Below are 23,742 nucleotides of genomic sequence, written 5' to 3'. Positions count from 1 at the left end.
ACCCCGTGAAGGATGTGTTTCCGGGTGAGGAGCTGAGGGTTATTAATCTCTCCACATTAAAGTCAGCTGCAGTATGGCGGGCCGCGGAGGTAAGGTGGTCTGGATGTGGCGAGCTCCTCTGTCCGTTTAATTTAGTCATTTGTTTACGTGTGAAGTGGCTACGCGAGGTCGGATTGTTTTGTGGAGAAGGTGCTGAGAATCTGACCAGACTCATTATGATGGTTAGAGGAATATTGTCTGATCTTTGCCTAGATATTTTAATTAGAAAGCGTTAAACATGCAGTTTAATGCTTTCTGAAGACATTTCCATTGAATGTACAGCAAATATATCTCGGAACCCGTCATTCAATTGTCACGGAATGTAATCAGTAAAATTACATCACCTAGTTTCTAACGATTTGATATGTAATTCAGCAATAAAAGTCAAGAAATGGGCAGTAATTCAACATGCTATGAATTCATGATCCATCATGAAATCCCCAGGGTTATAAGTCTGACGTAGAAAACCGGTGCACCAAAAGTTGTTGCTAGAATGCGACGTTTGTTCAATGAAGGAAGGACGTCGCATGAGTAGCCTGTGCAATCAAATTCATCTCGCTTCAAGTGCTAATAAATACGCCATACACCTTTATCTTTCTCTTCTGAAGATATATTTCCGTGTTTACACGAAACTTATCTCTCAATCCCCGAAACTAATGTTTTTTCCAGGATCCCAAGACTGTGAGACGCTCGTCGTTTCTTCCTATAATTTGGATAACATATTGTCAATTTTTCTCCCTTTCTGCTGCACAGCTGCTCATCTTTGATTCTCAAACTTTAAAAAGTCACATAAGTCATACAATCCTTTATATATGTGAACAAGTAACATTTAGTAACAAATAAATGGCTCAATTTACAACCATTTAAACTTATAGAGATGTATTTTAAGGCGGTTTCGGAGGTTATATTAAGCTAAATTGGTGATTGTTAAATGAGTATGACAATATTATTGAAATTAAATATCACAAAGCAATGTTGTAAAGACTACGCATTATATCCTCAATTTTCGGTCTAAGAACTAAAACAGGAAGACACCGCTTTAAACCAAAGAGCCGACTGCAGTTTTACAAATCTTGATTACTGGAGCATATTGAGAGGTGAAATATGAGCGAAAGACACCACAGATCTGATAGATTTATTAATTTTAAGAATTCCCCTTGACAGCAACGTTCTGATTGTTTCAGGTGAGCATTGTTTGTGTGGGGCCAGTGCAACAAAAGTATTGAAAAATGGCCATCTCGCTATCGCGAGGTGCTGGAAAATCTCCAGTAACTGCTATTTGTCGTCTTCACACTTTTCTCTGCAAATTCTCTCTATTGAAGGAGGAATAAAATACCCTTTAATTACAGTGAAAGGATGAATTCTCAACCAGTGAATATGATAGCAACATTAACTTATGTTAATAGCAAATAATTAAAAAGGAAGAGGAAAAAGAGCAACTGATCGACCATGTTATCAAAATGAGTCTCCCTGATATTTTTCTACTCACCCTTAAGGTCTATGTTTTCATATGACTGCCTGTTTGTGAAATGGTGAATTTAACGCTGGAGATCAGAGCTGAAAAATATGTTGCTGGAAAAGCGCAGCAGGTCAGGCAGCATCCAAGGAGCAGGAGAATCGAAGTTTCGGACATAAGCCCTGAAGAAGTTCTAAGTTAGCAATTCCTGTTTCTTAGGTGCCATTGGTTAAAGACAATTTATTTGTTACAAACCATCATTTTCTTGTTAGGTACAAAAAATCTGGTGAGTGTTTTCTTTTAACCCAGTTTCATTAAGCAGGTAAATTGTGAACTTTGGACACTTTGACTAAATCTTTTCACATTTGTGACAACAGTAGGCTTGATTTCTAGTGCATTACCCAGTGAGTTGTGACAGTTCATGGAAACATTATTAGATAAAATTTAACACTAACCCAAAAAAGGATGATTTGGAGATGTCGGTGTTGGATTGGAGTGTATAAAGTTAAAAATCACACAACACCAGGTTATAGTCCAACAGGTTTAATTGGAAGCACTAGCTTTCGGAGCGCAGTTTCTTTATCAGGGGACCACCTGATGAAGGAGCGGCGCTCCAAAGCTAGTGCTTCCAACTAAACCATTGGACTATAACCTGGTGTTGTATGATTTTTAACCAAAAAGGGATGATATTAGCTGGGAAAGCCTTGGTCAGAAATTAATTTTAAAGGGAGTACCTGAAGGCATATTTGGGGGGGAGATAAACTCCAAAGCATGGGGTCAAATGATTGGAAGCATAGCTGCTTGTTGTTATGCAAAGAAAAGGAGTGATACAGTATGTCAGCCATGACTTAATATTTATCTTTCAATGAAGAGCACAAAAGCATTCATATTCTATGAGGTCCAGTTAGCTGACCTCATTACAATAACTACATTTGTCTCTCTCCCTGTGTCCTAGCACAAAGGCTTGGAGAGCTTCCTGGGGCACTTTAGCGCCAGCTCTGGTTCCTCTGACTTTGCGTCCAATACTGGCGGTGTATAATGTGCAGGAGCTCACTTCATGCACCATAAGCACCTCAGTAGAATTTCACTTTCTTCTTCAGGTAGTATCTGTCGTATCATCTCTGATTCAGGAGATTTGATATTGCGTGATGTAGAGGGTGAACACATGGGTTCAGGCAGCCTTTCCGATTCTTCCGAGGGGCAGGCCATGTTTGCTCCTGCACTCTTTACAAATTTGTGGCTTTCATATAGTCTATGTGCTTGTTCAGGACCATTGCACCTACCTGAACTTTTTCAGTCACTGCTCCTGACCTCATGTTGCCCATGCCTCTTACCCATGCAGGGCCATTTCTGTGGTTCTTACACCAAATATTGTCCCTGTAACAAACTGTTTCTTTCTCTTTGTGGAGTCCTGTGTTCATCATTGGGGTCCCTGAAGCAGTTTCACTACCTGGTTCAAGAATTCTGCTGATGTGACAGTATTTATGCAGCATTGTGATTGTTAAGCTATAGTTGCACTATCTACTTGCATTGTTGCCAAGGGGAGGTTCATGGTCTTCCTCAGGTGTGTAAGTTAGACCCATGCACAGTCAGCTCATATTCCTTTTTGTGCTGAATATTTCACCAAGATGCTGAGAGAACAGACAATCTTTTATCAGTGGGTGATCGTTAACCCTGTTACCTCGATGAGTAAGCATAATGTGTGTGTAGTAAATATGGACAGATTTCAGGCAAAATTCCTGCATTGCCCAAAATGCTACAGTTTATCAATCCTGCTTCTGGATTGGGTAAGGAAGAAAAATCAAGCGCAACTCTTACTCCTGATTACGTTCCATGAAAGATTTGATGCTGGATGAGCCTGTCATTGGGCTTGTGTTAGAGCATCGAGTATAGGTGTTCGGAAGTCATGCAACAGCTGTACAGAACATTGGTTAGTCCACTTTTGGAACATTGCATGCAATTCTGGTCTCCTTCCTATTGGAATGGCGTTGTGCAACTTGAAAGGGTTCAGAAAAGATTTACAAGGATGTTGCTAGGGTTGGAGGGTTTGGGTTGTAGGGAAAAGCTGAATAAGCTAGGGCTGTTTTCCCTGGAGCATCAGAGACCTTTTATATACCTTTTAGAGGTACATAAAATCATGAGGGGCAGGGATAGGGTAATTGGACAAGGTCTTTTTCCTGGTGTGGGGGAGTCCAGAACTAGAGGGCATAGGTTTAGTGTGAGGGGGAAAGATTTAAAGAGTTCTAAGGAGCAACGTTTTCACAAGGAGGATGGTGCATGTATGGAATGAGTTGTCAGAGGAAATGGTGGAAGCCGGTACAATTATAACATTTAAAAGGCATCTGGAAGGGTATGTGAATAGAAAGGGTTTAGAGAGATACTGACCAAATGCTGGCAAATGGGACTAGACTACCACCTCACTCCCACCTCTCCTCACTGCATATTTCCTTGCACAGATTCTATATTTTTTCATTCCTGCAGCACCTTTCATGAACACTGGAAGTCCCAAAAGAAATCAGTGTAATCCTTTTGAATTGCTGTCGCTGTTCTAATGTAAGAAATGTGTATAACAAACTCGCACAGATATAATAATCACCATACAATGATTAAATTACCTACAGTGTGGAAACAGGTTCTTTGGCCCAACAAATCCACACCAACCCTCTGAAGAGTAAACCACCCAGATCCATTTCCCTCTGACTAATGCGCCTAACATTATGGGTAATTTGGCATGGCCAATTCACCTGACCTACACATCTCTGGTCTGGGGGAGGAAACTGGAGCACGCGGAGGAAACCCACGCAGACATGGGGACAATGTGCAAACTCCACACAGACAGTTGCCCGAGGCAGGAATTGAACCTGGGTCCCAATCAGCAGTGCTAACCGCTGAGCCACCATGCCCCTCATTTAGAAATTTAGGTGTCTAGAAGGTGGTGTCTAGAATTCCTTTCTCTGACGATGCCAAGTCGCCCAAGTCTTCCTGGTTGAGGCCTTAGTACTGGTTTTTCAGTAACAGATATACAAAAAAACTGAAAGGGATAAAAATGAATTGTGAAAGATGTTCATTTTCTTTTTATTTGTTCTCCTCAACCATGTAATCAGTTCAAGATGGTGGGTCACCACTACCTTTGGACCTAGGCAACTAATATTAGCTTTGCCAATGACATCTACATTCTATGAAGGAATTTGTTAAAATAGAAAGCTGTTCATCTGTTCAGGCCTTTCTGCGTGGTAGTGGATAATCATGTGGTTCAGAGTAACACCAAAGGTGCAGGTTCGATTCTCACTGGCTGAGGTGCAACCCGCTTCCCTGGAAAATCCTCTAAATCTGGTTTGAAACAGTTAAATTGCTGAGCAACATCCAAATCAGAACCAATCAAAATAAACGTCTGGTTAAATGGTCATCCGATTCTAATGGTGGTCAATACCAGCACAGCTGTATTAGAAGAAACAGCTTTTAAACAAAATTCACTCCGGACCCCACCTCTTGAAGGTGTGCAAGACTTGGCTAGGCTGAGATCATATACCTGGGAAACTATACAGATTAAGGGTACAACTTCGGTTCCGGTCTCCTATGAAAAGCAGCTGGTTCAGTTACCAGCAATTGTAGTAAAAGACGGGCCAAGCTTGATGGGGCGAAATTGGTTGCGAAAGATTCACCAAGATTGACTCAACATTTTCAAAGAGAAAATGGCTGCCTGAGTAAAGTCCTAATGAAATACCCAGAAGACTTCCAAGAAGATCTAAGGATTAGCTGTCATATTTGGAATCAGGAAGTTCCACCAAAACCTTTATAGATGAAACATTTGTGATAATAACGGACCAGAAACCCTTCCTTACTCTGCTTAAAGAGAACAAGGCAGTGCTGCCCACAGCTTTGGGCAGCATTCAACAGTGGACTATAATACCAAGTGCTGAAAATTACAAGTTAGAACACGGTTTGGTAGACCAAGCAGCGAATGGGGATGCATTAATGCATTGGTGAGGCAGTGCACAGACTCCCAATAGGGACAGAAATTACTGCCAGAAGCACCCCCCCACCTCCCTCCACTTCTCCCTCCCCCCCCCCTTCCCCCCTCCCCCCCCCCCTTCCCCCCTCCCCCCCCCCTTCCCCCCTCCCCCCCCCCTTCCCCCCTCCCCCCCCTCCCCTTCCCCCCCCCTCCCCTTCCCCTTCCCCTTCCCCCCCCCCACTTCACATCCGTGGGAATGGCTGGGTAAACCTGGGACTGGTTGAACATCAAGTATGCAGGTCCTTTCATGGGCTCAATGTTCTCAGTCATTGTAGACACCCACTCAAAGTGATTGGATGTGCATAAATTTGTCAAACACTAGGATGACAATAGAAAAATTGTGTGCATTTTTTCAATTCACGGAGTCCCAGAAGTGTTGGTCACAGATAACAGGCCATCGTTTATCAGCAAGGAAATTAGGTAATTCCTAAAATCGAATGGGATTTGACATATAAGGCCTGGCAGAATGAACAGTCCAAACTTTGAAGGCTGGCTTGAAGAAACAGCCTACAGCCTTGCTACATACCAAGCTGTCACAATTCGTATTCGATTACAGGATCACCCCACATGAAACAGCAGGAATAGCGCCGGCAGAGTTGGTAATCGATAGAAGACTCTGCACCAGGTTAAACCTGGTTTTCTTGAAGCAGGGAGTGAAGTGGCTTCAGGGACTCAAATGATGGACCCAAGACTCTGCAAAAAGAGAGAAACAGTTTGTTACAGGGACAATGTCTGTGTGGTGTAAGAACCACGGAAATGGCCCTGCATGGGTAGCATGCATGGGCGACATGAGGTCAGGAACAGTGAGTTATAAAGTTCGGGTAGGTGCAATGGTCCTGAGCAAGCACATAGGCCATATGAAAGCCACAAATTTGTAAAGAGTGGAGGAGAAAATGTGTCCTGCCCCTTGGAAGAATCGGAAAGGCTGCCTGAACCCATGAGTTCACCCTTTACATCACACGATAACGAATCTTCTGAATCAGAGATGACATGACAGATACTGCCTGAAGAAGAAAGTGAAATTCCACTGAGGTGCTTATGGTACAAGAAGCAAGCTCCTGCACATTATACACCGCCAGTATTGGATGCAGAGTCAGAGGAACCACAGCTGATGCTAAAATGTCCCAGGAAGGTCTCCAAGCCTTCATCCTAGGACACAGAGAGACAAATGTAGTTATTGTAACAAGGTCAGCTGGACCTCATAGAAGAAAGTGGGTACTGCAGATGCAGGAGATTAGGGTCAAGATTAGAGTGGTGCTGGAAATGCACAGCAGGTCAGGCAGCCGAGTAGCAGGAAAATCGACGTTTCGGGCAGGAGCCCTTCATCAGGTATTTTCCTGCTCCTCTGATGCTGCCTGACCTGCTGTGCAATTCCAGTACCATTCTAATCTGGACCTCGTAGAATATGAATTCCCTGATTGTCCAAACCACTGGCTGACAGATAAAAGGTGGATTGTGAGAGATTCTGGTACTCAGAGCTGATTCTGAAGAAGCAATGCTAGAGTCAAGGACTTTTCATGTGTAAATAAAGGGTGACTCTCTGATGGGATACCGGCCTCCTTGGAGTTATTTCACAATTTGTTTCCGGGATCAAGAATTTCAGGTATGAAAATGAGTTGAAGTACTGTATTCCTTTGCAAAGAGAAGGCTGGAGCAGATCTGATAGTGGTATTCAAAATCATGAGTTATCTGGATAGAATAGACAGACAGCAAGAAACTGGTACCATTCATGAAAGGATCGAGGAGAGGGTATAGATTTAAAGTAATTGGCAAAGAAACCCTGCAACATTAATTCTGCTTTTTCTCTGCAGATGCTGCCAGATCTGAATTTCTCCTGCAATTTCTACTTTTGTCTCAGATCTTTAGCATTAGTTCTTTGCTTTATTTTAGTTGGACAAGTTTTTTATGGCTAAAGGGATCAAAGGATATGGGAAGAAACAAGAACAAAGTTGTGAGTTGAATGATCAGCAATGATCATATTGAATTGCAGAGGAGGCTCAAAGGGCAAATAGCCTACTCTTCCTATTTTCTATGTTGCTATGAAAAAAATATTTTCACACAGTGAGCTTTTAGAGTCTGGCATGTACCATCATATGGTTGAACAGAGTTAATTGAGGCACCAAAAAAGGAATTAGTGTTGTTTGAAAAGAGGAAAGGTACTGGGTTACAGGGAGAAAACAGAAGAATGCTGCTGATTGAAATGCTTATTTGAAGAGCTGGTTCAGACATGGAGTTAAATGACGTTCTTACTTGCTGTAACAATTCTGAAACTGTATACACAACTTAAACTTGGGTACTACCCGCAAAGTGTTCAAAGTCTCCTTGAAGTTGAAGCTCAGGAAACGGAGCACTTCCTTTCTCTATTTATTGCATGAAATGTGGGTGTTACTACAAGTCCAGCAGTTTTTGCCCATCCGAAGTTGTCTTTCAACCGATTGTCCATAAAGCCAATTTCAAAGGGCAGTTAAGAGTCAGCAACATTTCTGTGGGTGTGGTGTCACATATAGGCCAGACCAAGTAAGGATGGCAGCTTTCCTTCTCTAAAGGACATTATGAAGTCATTTGCGCTTTTACAATGACAGTTGCCATTAAACTAGTTTTTAATTTTAGATTTTTTAAAGTAATTCAAATTTCAATATCTACCATGGTGGAATTCAAACCTGTATTCCCAGAGCATTCATCTAGAGCTCCGGGTTATTAATAACTGACATTACCTCTGGACCACCACCCATTCTTTGAAATGCAGAAGATCAAACTACGTAGAGAGCATGCTCATGTCATTGTTTCCTTAGAACAGCAATGAGTACTGTGACCAAAGGACAAAGGTAAGCTGGAAAGATCAGGTCGTACCAACATCAGATCCTTGATCCTTACCCACACTGTTTAAAGCCATGCAGGTGTACAGTTAGGCTCCATTACCTATTGGAATGTACAACAGATACAGTCAGTTCTGCTATAACGCAGGAGTTCTGTTTTTATGCAACCCTGTGTTATAACAAAACTAATAGGACCAGAATCACGTTATAACCAATACGCATTTTAAAAGTTTGTGCTTTAGAAATGCAGTGTCCCCAATTCGTCAATCATGTTATAGTGAATTCGCATTAATGAAATGCATGTTATCGCAGAACAACCTGTAATGCAACAAATGGCTTACTTCAATAATGAAGTGAAACTGACAACATTCTTTTTGTTATGTAGCCTTTATGAATAGCGCAGTAATATTTCTTATTACAGATCGTATATATCCCACTTGTGATTGGAGCTAATTTTAATTCCCAGAACCCTTTGGATGAATGGTGATATCAAGGTAGTGCATTGTTAGCTGTATACCTGCAGAGACCAGCAAAATATTTGCAGTCAGATTAATATCTTTATTACTGTGTTACTGATTTAAATACAAAGTTTCTAATTATTATTTCATTAACTATTTAAATAAATCAAAACTTATCAGTCTGGAAAAAGCTTTATAAAGTTGAATATCTGTAAAATCAGATAGTCATAGTTGTAAAATATAGACTGTCAGTTTTTGGTTTTCAACATCTGAGATTAATTCTGGAGATTTCCATGAACTGAATTGGTTTATAAAAAGCAAAAGCAACTCTTGACCTTTAGAGAAGTAAACTGTCATCCTTACTTCGTCTGACCTATATGTGACTTCAGAGCCAAAGAAATATGGCTGACTCTTAAAACATTTTATCAAACAAGACTTAAACCTGTCAAATAGACCTATCTCCCATTTGATTTGCACCTCAATGTCGAATTAAAATGTTGGAGATATTTTTTTTTAAAAATCGCCTGTGGTTATCCAGCTTGAAAACAAGGGATTTAGACTTTGGAATAGAGGAGGATTTGTGACTGGAACAAACTTAAGAAATCTGTGTCACTCAGTCTTTAGAAAGATGAAACACTGATGATGACACAAACTGTAGAGAAACATTCTGAACACACAAAGAGCTCAAAGAGATTGGCTTTATTCATAGCTGCCATTGATCCAGGACATCCGTAACCAACTGCAGTCTCAGGCTAAATTTTGACATCTCAAGAAAATCCCCAAGGACTTTAACATATAAAAAACAAAAGAACTGCAGATGCTGGAGGTCTGAAACAAGTCAGCAACTCTGGCAGCGTCTATGGAAAGAAAGCAGATTTAACATTTCAAGTCTAGTGAACCTTCAGAACTGAAATGTTCTAACTTTTCAGCTAGGAAAAGATGGGATTGATGTTGATATGTGTGTGGGGGAGGGGGGAGGGTGTTGGTGAGTGTGAGCGGATAGGTGGAGATGGAGCTGAGGCAGAGAGAAAGGATGGACAAAGGGATTGTTGATAGCAAGTCAGAGAAGAAGTCATTATCTCACTGAAGAAGTTAAAATATTAACTGTTTTAGTCTCTCTGTGGATGGTATCAAATCTGTTCAGTTCCTTTAGCACTTTGTGTTTACTTTCACATCATCTTGTGCAGTCTGTCATTTTCAGAGTGAAGTAAAGATAGTTATTAATTTGTTTGTTGCACTTCTCTTGTACATTCATATATTGTAAACTATGACATACTATGATTTCCAATATAAACAAGATGATTTAATCTTCCTGCCTGGCTTAATAAGTTCTAAAATGTATGGGACGTAATATTTTTAAATGTTCTCTTCAACTTTTAGCCCACTCCAGAATTGATTGCAATGTACATTTACATAAATGTTTAGTGCCCACCACCATGTTGTCCACTTGGCTATTATTTATATATTGATGGTGAATGTTGGAAGATTGTTTGATTATGAAAAACATTTTCGAGCTTAATCTTGTTTTTACCAATCTTCTTTTAAATTTTATTTTATGTTTCTCTTTAAAGGTGCTAACTCCTTGTTTGAAGAAAACATCACAGCTTTAGGGAACATTACCGGATCTGAATGTGTTCTTGATCCATTTCCTAGTGCACATGATCAACAGTATATATGGATTCTTTTAGGAGCAGGAATCTGAAAACTTACTTTCACTAATCAAAAACACAGACTAGCTGTATAAATCTTTGCACTTTTTTAAGATTAGTTAACATACACAAGGATTAAACTATTGTGAATTAACTTAACCACCTGGAAATCTGATTTTGAGTAAAAGGAGCAAATCAACCTAACTTAAATATTATATTCCTACCTTTAACACTTCTTTGTTATACTTCTTACATCTCACAAGAATGTTTATGTTGTACATTAGAAAAATAAATCATTGTTTGTACTGTTCACTTTCCTTAGGGCAAAACCATGATGATGATTCCTATGAACTTGTAGATCTGTTGGAGTATTCAGGACGACATGAGTGGTGGGGTCGTATTTTTGGACAGAGTTCAGGACCAGTTGCAGAGAAATATTCAGTCGCTACTCAATTAATGATGGGTGGTGTGACTGGCTGGTGAGTGTTGTAGTCTATTGTATGTTGTCAACGTTAGATATACTTCTACAATTATTCTTTCTTTCCATCAATACATATACGCATTTAGAAAGAGCTAAGAACTTTCTAAAACTTTGGAGTATATAAATTGACTAAAGTGCATTTTCTTAATGTAGTCAAAAGTCACACGGATTTTAAAATATTAAACATAGTCGAACTATGCAAACATTCTCGGCATGTAACTTTTAATAAAATGTTATATTTTATTGAATCTTAGGTTGCCTAGTTGATCAATGCTCTTGTCCTTTTAGCTACATAATTCCAGACTGATAGGATGAAAATCTTCTGAAACTGCTGTGTTTTAAGGTTCTACTTGAAACGAGTTTCTCTAATATTAAACAAAAAAAAATCCAAAGAACTGTGGATACTGTAAATCAGAAACTAAGACTGAAATTGCTGGGAAAACTCAACAGATCTGGCAGCATTTATGGAGAGAAAATAAAGGTAACATTCGGGTGCAGGGACCCTTGCTCAGAACTGGAGAAGGCCCTGATGAAGGGTCACTGGACATGAAACATTAACTTTGTTTTCTCTCCACACATGCTGCCAGACTTGCTGAGTTTTCCCAGCAATTTCTGTTTTTGTTTGGATAATATGAACTTGGTTTCTGGGAACAAAGCACAAAACTATCTCTAATTTGCAGTCAAGTGTCCCCTCAATTGAGATTACTTGATTGGTGGTACAGGTCGAGAAAAAAGATAAAGTGGTGCAGTATGGAGTACATTTTCATATTTATATTGGCTGATTTAAGTAACTTTTCTTCTTGTTTTGTCTCAATAGTATTGGTTCTGATTTGTGCATCTGAGCACAGGCAAAATTGTTCTGCAAGGTTTATGCAATCATTTCACTAGTGTTACCAGTAGTGATTACTTTTAAAATTTATTCTAATTCCACAACAAAAATTACTGGTTCAACTTGGTGTCCAATTTTAGGAGTGCTGGTTCTGATACCTTCTAGTTTTCAATTTTGCTTCAAAAACAGATAATGGAAAAATGCACTAACTTATTGGTGGAATGCATTAATGCATACTGCTGTTCTGAATATTAGAGCCAGGTTTGTGTCATTAGTTTAGTTATGTGTACCATACCGGTTACCTAGTTTTAAAGTCAATAAAATGTGGAGGTGGAAAGGCACAGTGGGCAGACAACACCAGAGGAGCAGGAAAGTCAATTATTGACATCAGGACTGGGGAGGGGGAAGAAATATATAGAGGGCAGAGGGTGGAGCTGGGCGAAGGTAGGTGGGATGTTGATAAGTGGATGCAGGTTGGGGGTTATTATGATTGGTCAGTGGGAAGGGTGGAGTGGATAGGTGAGAGGGAAGATGGACAAGTTAGGTGAAGGAGGTGAAGAGGAGGTGAAGAGTGAAGGGAGGGCTGGACATGGGATGAGGTTAAGGGTGGGGAGAGTTTGAAGCTGGTGAACTCTATGTTGAGGCCACTGGGCTGTAAGCTCCCGAGGTGGAATATAAGATGGTGTTCCTCCAGTTTGTGTGTCGCCTCATTTTGACAGTGGAGGAGGCCCAGGATGGATATGTTGCCAGGGGAGTGGAAGGGGTTTGAAATGGCTGGCAACCAGAAGGTTGTGTTGATTGGAGTATACAGAGCGCAAATGCTCCATGGACCAGTCCCCAAGTCTGCGCTTGGTCTCTCGGGTGTAGAGGAGACCACATCGGGAGCAACAGATGCAGTAGATTAGGTTAGAAAAAGTACAGGTGAATCTCTGTCAGATTAGGAATGATTGTTTTTGGGCCTTGGACGGAGATGAGAAAGGAGGTGTGGGGGCAAGTGTTGCACTTTCTGCAGCTATAGGGTAAGGTGCCAGATGTGGAGGAGAGGTTGGTGGGGAATTTGGAACTGACAAGGGAGTTGCAGAGTGAACAGTCCCTACAGAAGGCAAATAGGGGTCGGGAAGGAAATATCTTTTAGGTGGTGGGGTCTGACTGCAGGTGGTGAAAATGGCGGAGGATTATACATTGGATTTGGAGATTGGTGGGGTGGTATGTGCAGACCAGGGGAACTCTAATTTATTATAATTAGGGGAAGGGAGTTTAAGGGCAAAGCTGCGGGAAATGGAGGAGGGCATTATTAATCACAGAGAGGGGAAATTACAGTCCTTGATGTAGAAAGACATTTGGTGTGTCCTGGAGTGGAATCTGTCATCCTGGGAGCAGATGCGGTGGAGGCAGAGGAATTGGGAGTATGGGATCACATTTTTGCAGGAGGGCAGATGAGAGGAGATGTAGTCGAGGTAGCTGTGGGAGTTGGTGGGTTTGAAATGGATGCCAGTGCTCAGTCAATTAACGGAGATGAAAACAGAGATGTTCCAGGCGAATTTGAGGTCAGGGTCAAAGATGTGGGTGAAGTTAGTGAAGTGATCAAGCTCGTCGTGGGAGCAAGAGGCAGCACCAATACAGTCAATGTAGCGGAGGCAAAAGTGAGGGATGGTGCCAGTATAGCTATGGAAAGGGGACTTTTAAACTTTGTTTCATTGTAAATGTCATTATCACAAAGTAGCCTAAGGGAATCCTTAACTAATGCTCTGGTATTATATATTTATGATCTGTTTTTGATAATGTTTAAAATCTCTAATTTTCCATTTGTTAAAAATATATATATTATTTACTCAAACTAAAAGATGTTCATTTGGCATATTTAACATTTTCTTGTTTTATTTTTGGCTAAGATATTCCCTCAAAGTTGGTATACAGATTTAAACTCCCTATTAATTGTACAACAAATACATCTCCAATCCAGTCGTCTAAAAGCGTGCTCTACTGATATTTCTGATTTCCATAAACTGTTAATCAAAAATACAATCAAAAGATAAACTCATACTCAACTTTCTAATAGCCAACAAAGAGGAGGTTCTCATTCCATATATGTATTTTTATATCCAGATTTTGAAGCTGAAGAGTAAAGTTTTTATTCTTTTCTATGTTTCTGAATTGACTTAAGATAAGGGCATGAAACAAACACTTTCTGAACTGAAAGTTTTAATTAATTTTGTGAATATTTGGTTTAAGTCCGCAATAGCAAAAATTTTAAAAAAGTGTATGATTCCAATTGCAACTGGCAAACTATCTTTCTTGTTGATAATGAAAGTAAGTTGGCATTTGGCACAAAGTGAGCTTGACAGATTATTGAACAAATAATGTAATTTTACTATTGGTCTGGGAATATGAAAAGAGACCAGAAAACCCAACATTACTTATCCAAATAAGTACCTTTGAAGAGTAATTTGAACTAAAACCAAAATAAACTCTGTTTTCATCATTTTTAGGTGTGCAGGTTTTGTGTTTCAGAAGATAGGCAAGCTGGCTGCTACAGCTATTGGTGGTGGGTTCCTTTTGATGCAGGTAAATCAATGTTAATTTAAATATTTCTAGTAGTTAACATTTTAATTTTTAAAAATATTGACAAAAAAGTTTCACAGTAGTAGGGTGCAGTGTTATTTAAAATGAAATAAATTGTGCAAGAGCCTCAAAGCCAGCAGTATATGAGAGACTAAAATACCTGTCTGTCTTAACTTTAGATGGAATCAGTGATGGAGCTGAATAGAAAATTCTAAAAGATGACAAGAAATTTCTTCACTCAGAGTTGTCATTGCAGTTCTAAGCAATCAGCCCCATATCCTGAAACTGTCAAACTTTAGTTCACAACCCATGGGGAAACTTATCAAAACCCATTTCACAATACATTCCAATCCTGCAACATGTCCTGCCTAGGAGGACAAAGGTAGCTGAGATATGGGAATACCACCATTTACAAGTTTCTTTCCAAGCCACACAGTATCCTGACCTGAAACTATATCACTGTTCCTTCACTATTGCTGGATCCTCTATACCACATGGTTTGCAGCATCTCATGAAGGCAGCTCACCACCACTTGCAAAGGCAATTAGAGATGGGCAGTAAGTGCTGGCTTCATCAGCAACACCAACATCCCTTGAAAGAATAAGAAAGAAATTCCATGCACATCGAGTTTCTTATTTATTTAGGTATGTAATAAAAATAAGTCACAAAGGAGGCAAACAAGCTTTGCACCTCCCAGTAGTAATTTAGGTAGAAGCAAACTTCTTCCTTACAAGAAATTATAACAAGACTAACTTTTTTTGAACTTTGCACAATACTGTGAATCATACTGGCTCTAATATATTTAAAGTGAAGCAAGACTTCACTGCTCCTGGAGGCATTGGTGTAGTGATAATGTCACTGGACTAGTAATCCAGAATCCTTGGTTAATGTTCTGTGGACGTGGTTTCAAGTCCCACAATGATACATGGTGAAATTTGAACTCAATAAAAACCTGGACTTAAAAGCTAGCCAATAGTGACTACATAGTGTTGTTGCCGTCTGTGGGTAATAGTGGTGAGCTTGAGCCCCTCATTCTTGAAGAGAGGTTAGCTAGAGAAGATTGTTTTGCCCACCGTATACATTCAAGACTGCATTTCCCAGAGGTATCAGAATGGCCAGGATTGAGAAAGTAATCATTTTAATGTGAATGATGGCATCAAGAATATGATTGAGATCGATAACTGCAAAACTATTGTGACAAATGGAGAGTCTAAAATCGAGTTGGGAGAGTGGTTTATTCCCAGGCACCGGTTCAGAAGGAGGTAATGTTGAGATGCAGATGTGGACATGAGAGATACTGGGAAGTCAGAGATGGTCTTGTAATTGATAATATGGTTACATGCGATGGCAAGATGAAGGCTCTGAATAAGAACTCGGGAGTTCATGGGGGGGTGGTGATTGAAGAAGGATAAGAGGGCAGTTAGCTAAAAAAAAGTGAGAGCATGATCAGTGAGGTTAAATTACTGTGGATAAGCCATTTTTTAATACAGAACCTTGTGGAAAAACATTTTACTATATCTCAGTGAGAAACATTTTAATGTTACCTGAGTTCACATTGCAAATAAGGATTTTCTGTGAGGCAGCAGGGCAGAATAAAATGAGATGCTGACAAGAAGTATGTCCCAGAGAAGAAGGAATCTGATCAAGATTATGTAATTTGATATTACAAGCCACACCACCATTCCAACAGTCTGGGCAGGGAATGCTAAGTGATGGAACATAAGGGCATCTTCACTTCGGGAAGAGATGTTAAATTGCTTATCTAGATTCCTTCAAAGTAAGATGTTGATAAAAAGTAGCCACAGTGTTATGGCACAGGGTAAACCCTTCTGCTAATTTAAACCAGCAACACAGAAAAGATTCACCCCATCCTGTAATCTGTTAAAATTCAAGAGGCAAAGAACTATCCCAAAAGTCACTATGTAAGGTAAAAATTAACAACTTTTGTTTTATGTCTAACAGAGAATAATCAACTAACAACTATTTACACTCCTTTTTCTAAACCTATCTTTTACCTTCCCCTCTACACTACTGGTCCGATTAAAAATCCCAATTACTATTTACAAAGATAAAATCACATTTCAAAACCAGCAGCTTAGCCGAATGCCTTCTGTAGATTTTCCTCTGTCTTCTTTTCTTCTTAGAGATTCTGCTTCACAGATCTTTGAGAGATAAAAGTACCTTTTAAGAGAGCAGTTCTGTGGGCAGTCTGTATTATTCTGTTTTTGTTGGTGTTCTTTGCCGCTCTAGGTAACTGTTCAAAATATCTGATACTTATACCCAAAACATTGGATTATTTCATTGGTTTTAATATTGTCAAAATACTAAATTCAAACTTGACTGGAGTTTGGTATCTTGGGGCATAATTTAAATTGGCTGAACTTTGAATTTATTTTTGTATCCAGGCAACACAGCTCTTAGCTAGTTGTTTCAAACAAAGGTCCCCATGCCTTAGCAAATCCAGGAGTGGGATCTTGGGTGCGTGAACCTTAGTCTTGATTGTGCTAAAGAAATCTTATATATCATGATTGTTGGCTAATCACTGAATCTCTTGCACGTTCTCTATCCACCATCTGTTCTTTAGGTTGCCAGTTTTTTTCCAGGATCTCAGTCTTCAACTAGTTTCCTGTTCTTAAGTTGATTGCTATTTTGCATTCAGAAGTGCATTGCAGTTGTGGCCTGTCAACTCCTAGTTTTCCTGGTCAAACCAGACTTGGTGTTTCCTGGTTGAGAAACTGAAAACCTCTTTCCAGATATTGATTATGGAGGCCTTGAAGGCAGACTGTGGACACAATATCTTTACATCACCGGGAGTTGTCAGTTTGACAGTGATGTGGTGGCTGATTTGGACTCTTTTATCAGGGTCTTTTAGTGCATAAACATGAGGCATTGCACTTTTTTGCTGTAAATGCATTGGGGCAACATTAATTTTGCTGACAGAGAAAATTAGGCAGTGGTCTGTCCAGCAGTTGTTGGCACCTGTTATGGTGCAGGCAAAACAACATCCTTATAGTCCCTCACTCAGATGATGTAGTCGAGTAAGTGGTAGTGCTTGAAGTGAGGGTGTTGCAATAAGACCTTTGGCAGAATGTTATTTTGATTATGATAAAGCACTTGATCGGGAGCAGGGTATTGTGGCTGTTGGATTTCCCTAACTCCTCTTTGCCAAGTACATCTTCCCAGTGGTCTGCATCCATTTCAACTCTGGTGTTGAGGTCACCCAGAAGAATCAGATTGTCACGTTTTGGGACTCAGGCAAGGGTGTGTTTGAGATTGGCACAAAATTGTTCTTTGGAATCATCTGTAGCATCCAGTGTTGGAATAGACATGCTGTAGCTTACTGGTTCTGGGCAAACATGAGTCATTTGTTTATCCCACGTGGTGTATCCGAGATGGCTAAATAGATAATTTTTAATGACAAAGTCTGTGGAGGAAACACTTCTTCTCATTTACCTTTCCAGATGAAGGTATCCATTACCTTGTTCCTTGTGCTGGCATTCCCTTGCACATCAAGTGTCCCATATGGTGGCGATATCAATGTGAAACATCTGATCCCAAGCATACATCTTGGTCGTAAACAGGCTATAGACAGTAAAGAATACGAATGAGCTTAGTGTTAAAGTCAGAGCTCTTATTTCTATATCTCAATTCCATATTTATTATCGGATATGGTTAGCGGACAATAGTCTTGATTTGATTCTGTCGTCCAGTTGGTCAAAGGGTCTGCAAACAAGCACCACATTTAAACAAACAAAACTACTGATTCCATAGATTGTTTCACAAATTCAGTGTCTTTCTTCACTTATTTAGAAACTGAAGCATTTATGAACAAGTAGAATAAACTGTTTTGCAAGTCCCAACTGCATAACTTTTGTATAATTTGAAGCTGATAAATTTGAATTATCCAAAGTTCTATAAAAGTTCTCTAGTTTTGTATATTTTCCTTGTACAGTATGATTTGCTGCTTCAATATCTCACTCGTTCCATAGGTGTGAAGTTGCTATTGAGGGAATCATTTGTCTGTGTTAATTGAAAAATTTGTGGAACTTACTTACAAGTACAATATACTGCAAAAAATATCTCATACAGTCAGTTCTGCTATAAAACAGTTCCATTCTTGTGCAATCCCGTGTTAAGAAAATCACGTAATAGCAACATAATTTAAACTAATAGGGCTGAAATTGAGTTATAACCAATACACGCTTTAAAACTTCATGCTTTACAAACAGTGTCCCCAAATTGTCAATCATGCTGTAGCGAATTTGTGTTAATGAAATGCACGTTAAAGCAGAACAACCTGCAGCTTTACTCATTAAGGAATATTTTTCTCTCAGGTTGCAAATCACAGTGGCTATATTAAAGTGGATTGGAAAAGAGTTGAAAAAGATGTGAATAAAGCAAAACGACAATTGAGAAAGAAAGCAAATAAAGCTGCTCCTGAAATCAACACCTTTATTGAAGAGGTGAGAAAACTGCACTCAAAATCTTCTCTGTTTTAAGTGTGGTATTTTATGTACAGATTAGCAGTATTTTCCCCACAGAATTTTCTTCCAACCTTCTCATAATTTCCTGACATCTGTAAGGTACACTTTCACAGTTGTTGGCAGCCGTCTAGTATCTTGTCCTAACGTTCATTCTGCATGCTAAGGCTACTTTGGCTGCAACTACAGTAGCGCCTCGATTTACGAACTTAATCCGTTCCAGGACCCGGTTCGCGAACCAAATCCATTTTTCCCATTGTTCGGAAAGCGTAAGAATGCTTGGACGTAGCAATGACCGCTGTTCACAGCGCACGCACCAAAGATGAACTGAATGAGATCATGCGGGGCCCAAGAGCTTTTGCGTTCAACAAGTGCGTAGCAAAGTAGAACAATGAAACCACGTGGTCGCGCACAGGCTTTTTGCATTTGTACCTTCGTTCGTACCTTGAATCTCGTACGTACATTGAAGCAAAATTTTAGTTACAATCCTGTTCGTAAACCGATTTGTTCGTGAACAGGGTCGTTCGTATGTCGAGGCGCTACTGTATTTAGTGTTGCTGGACTACTGCACTGACATGGGAAGGATTTCAGCTGGGTCCAAACCAATATTTCAATGGAAAGAAGTGGTAAACTTTACTAGCTTATTTGTTCCTCCAACCCTCATTCTGTATGTTCTGAAATTAGAAAAGCCAACTTCAAAAGACATGGGGTTGAACCCATAACTTAACCCAAGTGTAGTTCCCATACAAGTTTCCTCATTGAAACTCGACACAGACCAAGAATCAAACCTGGTATTTTCTTGAATTGTAAGGTTTAGTACCAAACTGCAGAATCATTCAGAAGGAGTCCTTGGTAACCCCTTTTCTAAAAATTGCACTTAAAAGAAATTGTTGATTTAATTTTGAACAAGACTCCGAGCAGAAAGCTACCACAATTGTATATTAGAAATTTTCCATTCAAATACTATAAATCCATATCCTGTTTCTCTTACACACACACCAAAGTATTTTGTCTTTTGCAGTTATAAACTGAGCTACATTGAGAACAGTGATAAGGAAACAATTTTTCTGCAAAGGAATTCCCTTCCTCAAAATATTTTATATTTCGATTCTTGATTGCCAAGGGATAAAAGATTCTCAGGGATACGTAGAAATGTAGACTTGAGGTTAAAATCAGATCAGCCCAATCTTAATGAATGGTGAAACAGACTCAAGTGGTTTACTCTTATTCCTTGTTCATATGTTTGTAGTCATAAAATTGTGAATGATATGTACTTATAAGCAAATATCCAGGTTTTAAATACTAGCACTTGACTGGTGAACGTTTTTTCTCACAGTCAGCTGAATTTGTGAAGAAGAATATCGTGCTGGCCAGTGGCTTTGTTGGAGGCTTTTTATTGGGACTGGCTTCTTAAAAGTTCCTGACAACGTACTGACACAATGACAACCATGAAGACAAAGCTACAGTTTGGTCCTGAAAATCCAAAGCGGTGAATAAAACTAGAACATCAGTATCAACAACCCACTAAGAGTCCCATCAGAGTGTTCAAGGCTACATTTAAATATTAAAAGGACACAAACAACTATTTATCATGTATGGATTCATTGAATCGATTTATATTATAACTTATACTGTCAAGGAAGGCTAATTTCCTCAGTTTTACAGTTTTGTAAAGTTACTCTTGCTATATTCATACTTATGCTGTAAATCTCTTAACTGTAGAGCGAGACACGTAAATGCTGTATTTTCTGTTGTACAGACTTATTAAACAAACTATTTAAAATGTATTAATGTACAAAGAGATTAGTATTGTTTAGCTGTATTTGGGACCGAAGCTCAATCATATACATTTGGGCAATTCATTTAGTTGATTGAATATTAATTAAAGACTATGAAATTTGAAGCAGAGAACATTGATCTTAAATTAAAGGTATAATTTTGGTAATTTATTTACACTTGTTTCCTTTCTACTTATTAACTGTAAATGCCTTGGGAGACTAATTTGAGAAAAACCATTAAGAATAGTTCTAGCTGAGTTTTGTTGCGAACCAGCAATTTCATTAACAATTGTCATATTACAAACTGGTTAATGTTCCAATTATAACATTTTGGGCAAAAGCAAAATATTGCGATGCTGAAAATTCTAAAATAAAAACAGTATCTGTGGAGACAGAAATATCAAACATTTCAGCTCAATGACTTAATGAAACCTTATTGTAATGGTTGTCATAACTACCAAGTATTCTTTTCTCCCCGCAACGTGATGTGGGCATCGCTGGCTAGACTAGCATTTATTACCTGGGGGCAGCTAAGAGTCACCAGCATTGCTGTATGATTGGAGTCACTTGTAGGCCAGACCTCATAAGGATAGCAGATTTCCATCATGAAGGACACAAGCAAATCAGATGCATTTTTACAACAATGGATAATGGTTGTATGGTCACTATTACTTTAAATGCCAGGTTTTTAAAAAAGTTACCAGCCAAGATGGGATTCAAATCCATGTTCCTAGAACATTAGGTTGGGATTCTCACCATTAGTCCAGTTACATTACCACTATACCACCAGCTTCCTCAACTTTCACATCTAAATTGCATCAACTTGATCAATTTGTGGACTCATACAAGAAAATGATCCAACAGAAGCTACCAGATTGCTGTCAAAACTCCACGTTTATTAATGTCCTTCAGGGAAGAAAGAAAACAACTTGCATTTTACTAGTCATTTCAGAAGCTCAGGAATTTTCAAATCATTTCCTATCCAGTAAGATAATTTTAAACTTTAATCAGTGAAATGCATAAAATGTGTTATATTTTATATGTGAGTGAGAATGTTCAATGATGATCGCAATGTACACTACAACCCTCAATTCAAATAATTAAGCAATCCATGTCTACATATAGCAAGTATTGACAAAGATTACACTTTGGGCTGCGAAATGGTAAGTAATGTTCATGCCACTCTAGCGCCAGCAATGGCAAGGTAAATATAACCACAAATTCCCCATCCATCACACCCTAGGTGTTCCCATTGACCAGAAATCTAACTGGATATGCCATGTAAATATGGTGGGCTAGAAAAACAGGCTGGGAATTCTACAGCAATTACTCACTTTTTGTTATTCCTGAAAGCCTGCCTACTATTAACAAGGCACAAGTCAGGAGTGTGATGCCGCACTTACCACTTTTTTGGTTGAGTGCTGTTCCAAAAACATCCAGGATAAAGCAGTAAACTAGATTGCCCTTATCCACCATTTGATAAAGGTGTATAATAACATTTGGGAATTTTGATCTTAATGAACAGATAAAATAGATATGTGGTTTCAATTCTGTGAAGTTTTTTTAAAAAAAGAGGTTAAAAAGTCTTCGAAAAGTAAATGAAAGACAGAATTTCCAGTTCAGAACAGTTTCATCCTAGCAGAAGGGGTTTACTATGTAAAGGCTCCAAAATAAGACCGTTTGTGTTGCAAGTTTTCAAACTATCAGAACAAAAGAGCAGAATGTTTGATATTTTAAGGCAGAGGCTGATAGATTCTCGATTACCACAGAGGTTAAATATTATCAGGAGTATGCAGGAATGTACATGAGGTTAAAATCAGATCAATTATCTTTGAAATGGTGGAGCAGACTAGAAGGACTACTTTTGTTCCTTGTTTGATTGTATGCAACTGGAAATTAGCCCCTCAGTCATCAAAAGTGGAAAGATTTGTTAAGAAGTTAAAGCATTGAAATATGAGTGACACTTAACTGGGATTGAGTAATGGAAATTGTTGGGAAAAAGTTTGAAAGTTTGCTTTGCTGTTTATATTATGATCTTTCCAAATGGTCATATATAGTTTTATTTGTTTTTCTCTTTTGTGCAATAAAGTTGCATTCTTTTATTAGCAGCTTTGTGTGAATATGTTCAGTGACTAACTACCATGGTAATCAACAGCAGAAATTAAACTTTCAATCCAGCAAAATAGGTTTAATTCTGGGATCTGACCTGTCCAGTATTATCAGTTTGAATCATAACAACTGTATTAAATAGTCATTTCCTCCATTACTGTGCATAGTGGCAGAAATGTATATTATAAGCAAGACGAAATGTAGCAATTCATTAATGTTCCTTTGCATCTTTCGAACCAACATTTAACATCTTAAAAACCATGGGGAGCAGACACATGGGAACATCATTACCTGCAAGTTCCCCACCAAGTCATACAGCTTCCTGACTTTGAACTTTGGGCCAAATTTTTCCTTTCTTCCCCAGTACCATTCTTTATCGTAGCCCTAAAGCAAAATGATAGCTAAGTTTATTTCAAATAAGCCAAAGAGGTTAATAACAAGAGGTCCCTTTCCACCTCCTGTCCTCCAAGATGCTTTGAACTTGCATTATAGGAGGACCTATTGTGTTGATTAAGGACGCAACTGAATTCTGAATGCCTCACATTGTGACTGGTGCTGAAATAACATAATAATCTTTTAACCAGCTCAATGTAACATTTGATTGGTTTTGTTGACTTCTACCTTAAAAGGACTGTTTAAAATCTAACTTAGAAGTTTTATTTTCAAGTTATAGGTTTTAAAGCAGAAATGTTATTTTACAATTATTTCCTTTAAAATCTGCTAAATCACAATTGCAGGGTTGTGATGGTGAGGGTTTTTTTTATAAAAAAGATCATTGCGTGCTATGGGTATTACTGGCAAGGCCAGCATTGATTGCCCACTTCTACTGTGGTTTGGTAGATACTGTCAAATTAACCTGGATGAGTGCTGCCTGCACCTTCTAGATGACATAAGCTACTGCCACTGTGCCTCAATGATCAATGCAGTAGTTGTTGAAGGTGGTGACTAGCACGTCAATCAAGAAGACTTCTTTATCTTGAAATGGGCTTGAGGTTTTTTGAGTCTTAGATATTAGACAAGTGGAGAAATTTCAATCGCATTTCTGACTTGAGCCTTAAAGACAATGGACAGT

General features: G+C 39.0%; 1 protein-coding gene across 1 annotated transcript; it reads left to right on the top strand.

The window, feature by feature from the left end:
* On the top strand, positions 1-22,663 carry fundc1 (FUN14 domain containing 1). Its single transcript, XM_072585168.1, has 5 exons — positions 1-89; positions 10,753-10,909; positions 14,230-14,305; positions 18,637-18,765; positions 20,120-22,663. The coding sequence occupies exons 1-5, from the start codon at positions 74-76 to the stop codon at positions 20,195-20,197; spliced, it is 456 nt and encodes a 151-aa protein (XP_072441269.1). The 5' UTR covers positions 1-73; the 3' UTR covers positions 20,198-22,663.
* The last annotated feature ends 1,079 nt before the right edge of the window (positions 22,664-23,742 follow it).

Source organism: Chiloscyllium punctatum, chromosome 15 (genome assembly GCF_047496795.1).
Source record: "Chiloscyllium punctatum isolate Juve2018m chromosome 15, sChiPun1.3, whole genome shotgun sequence".
Lineage (NCBI taxonomy): Eukaryota > Metazoa > Chordata > Chondrichthyes > Orectolobiformes > Hemiscylliidae > Chiloscyllium > Chiloscyllium punctatum.
The sequence above is the reverse complement of the archived record's forward strand: the minus strand, read 5'-3'. Positions and strand labels throughout refer to the sequence as shown.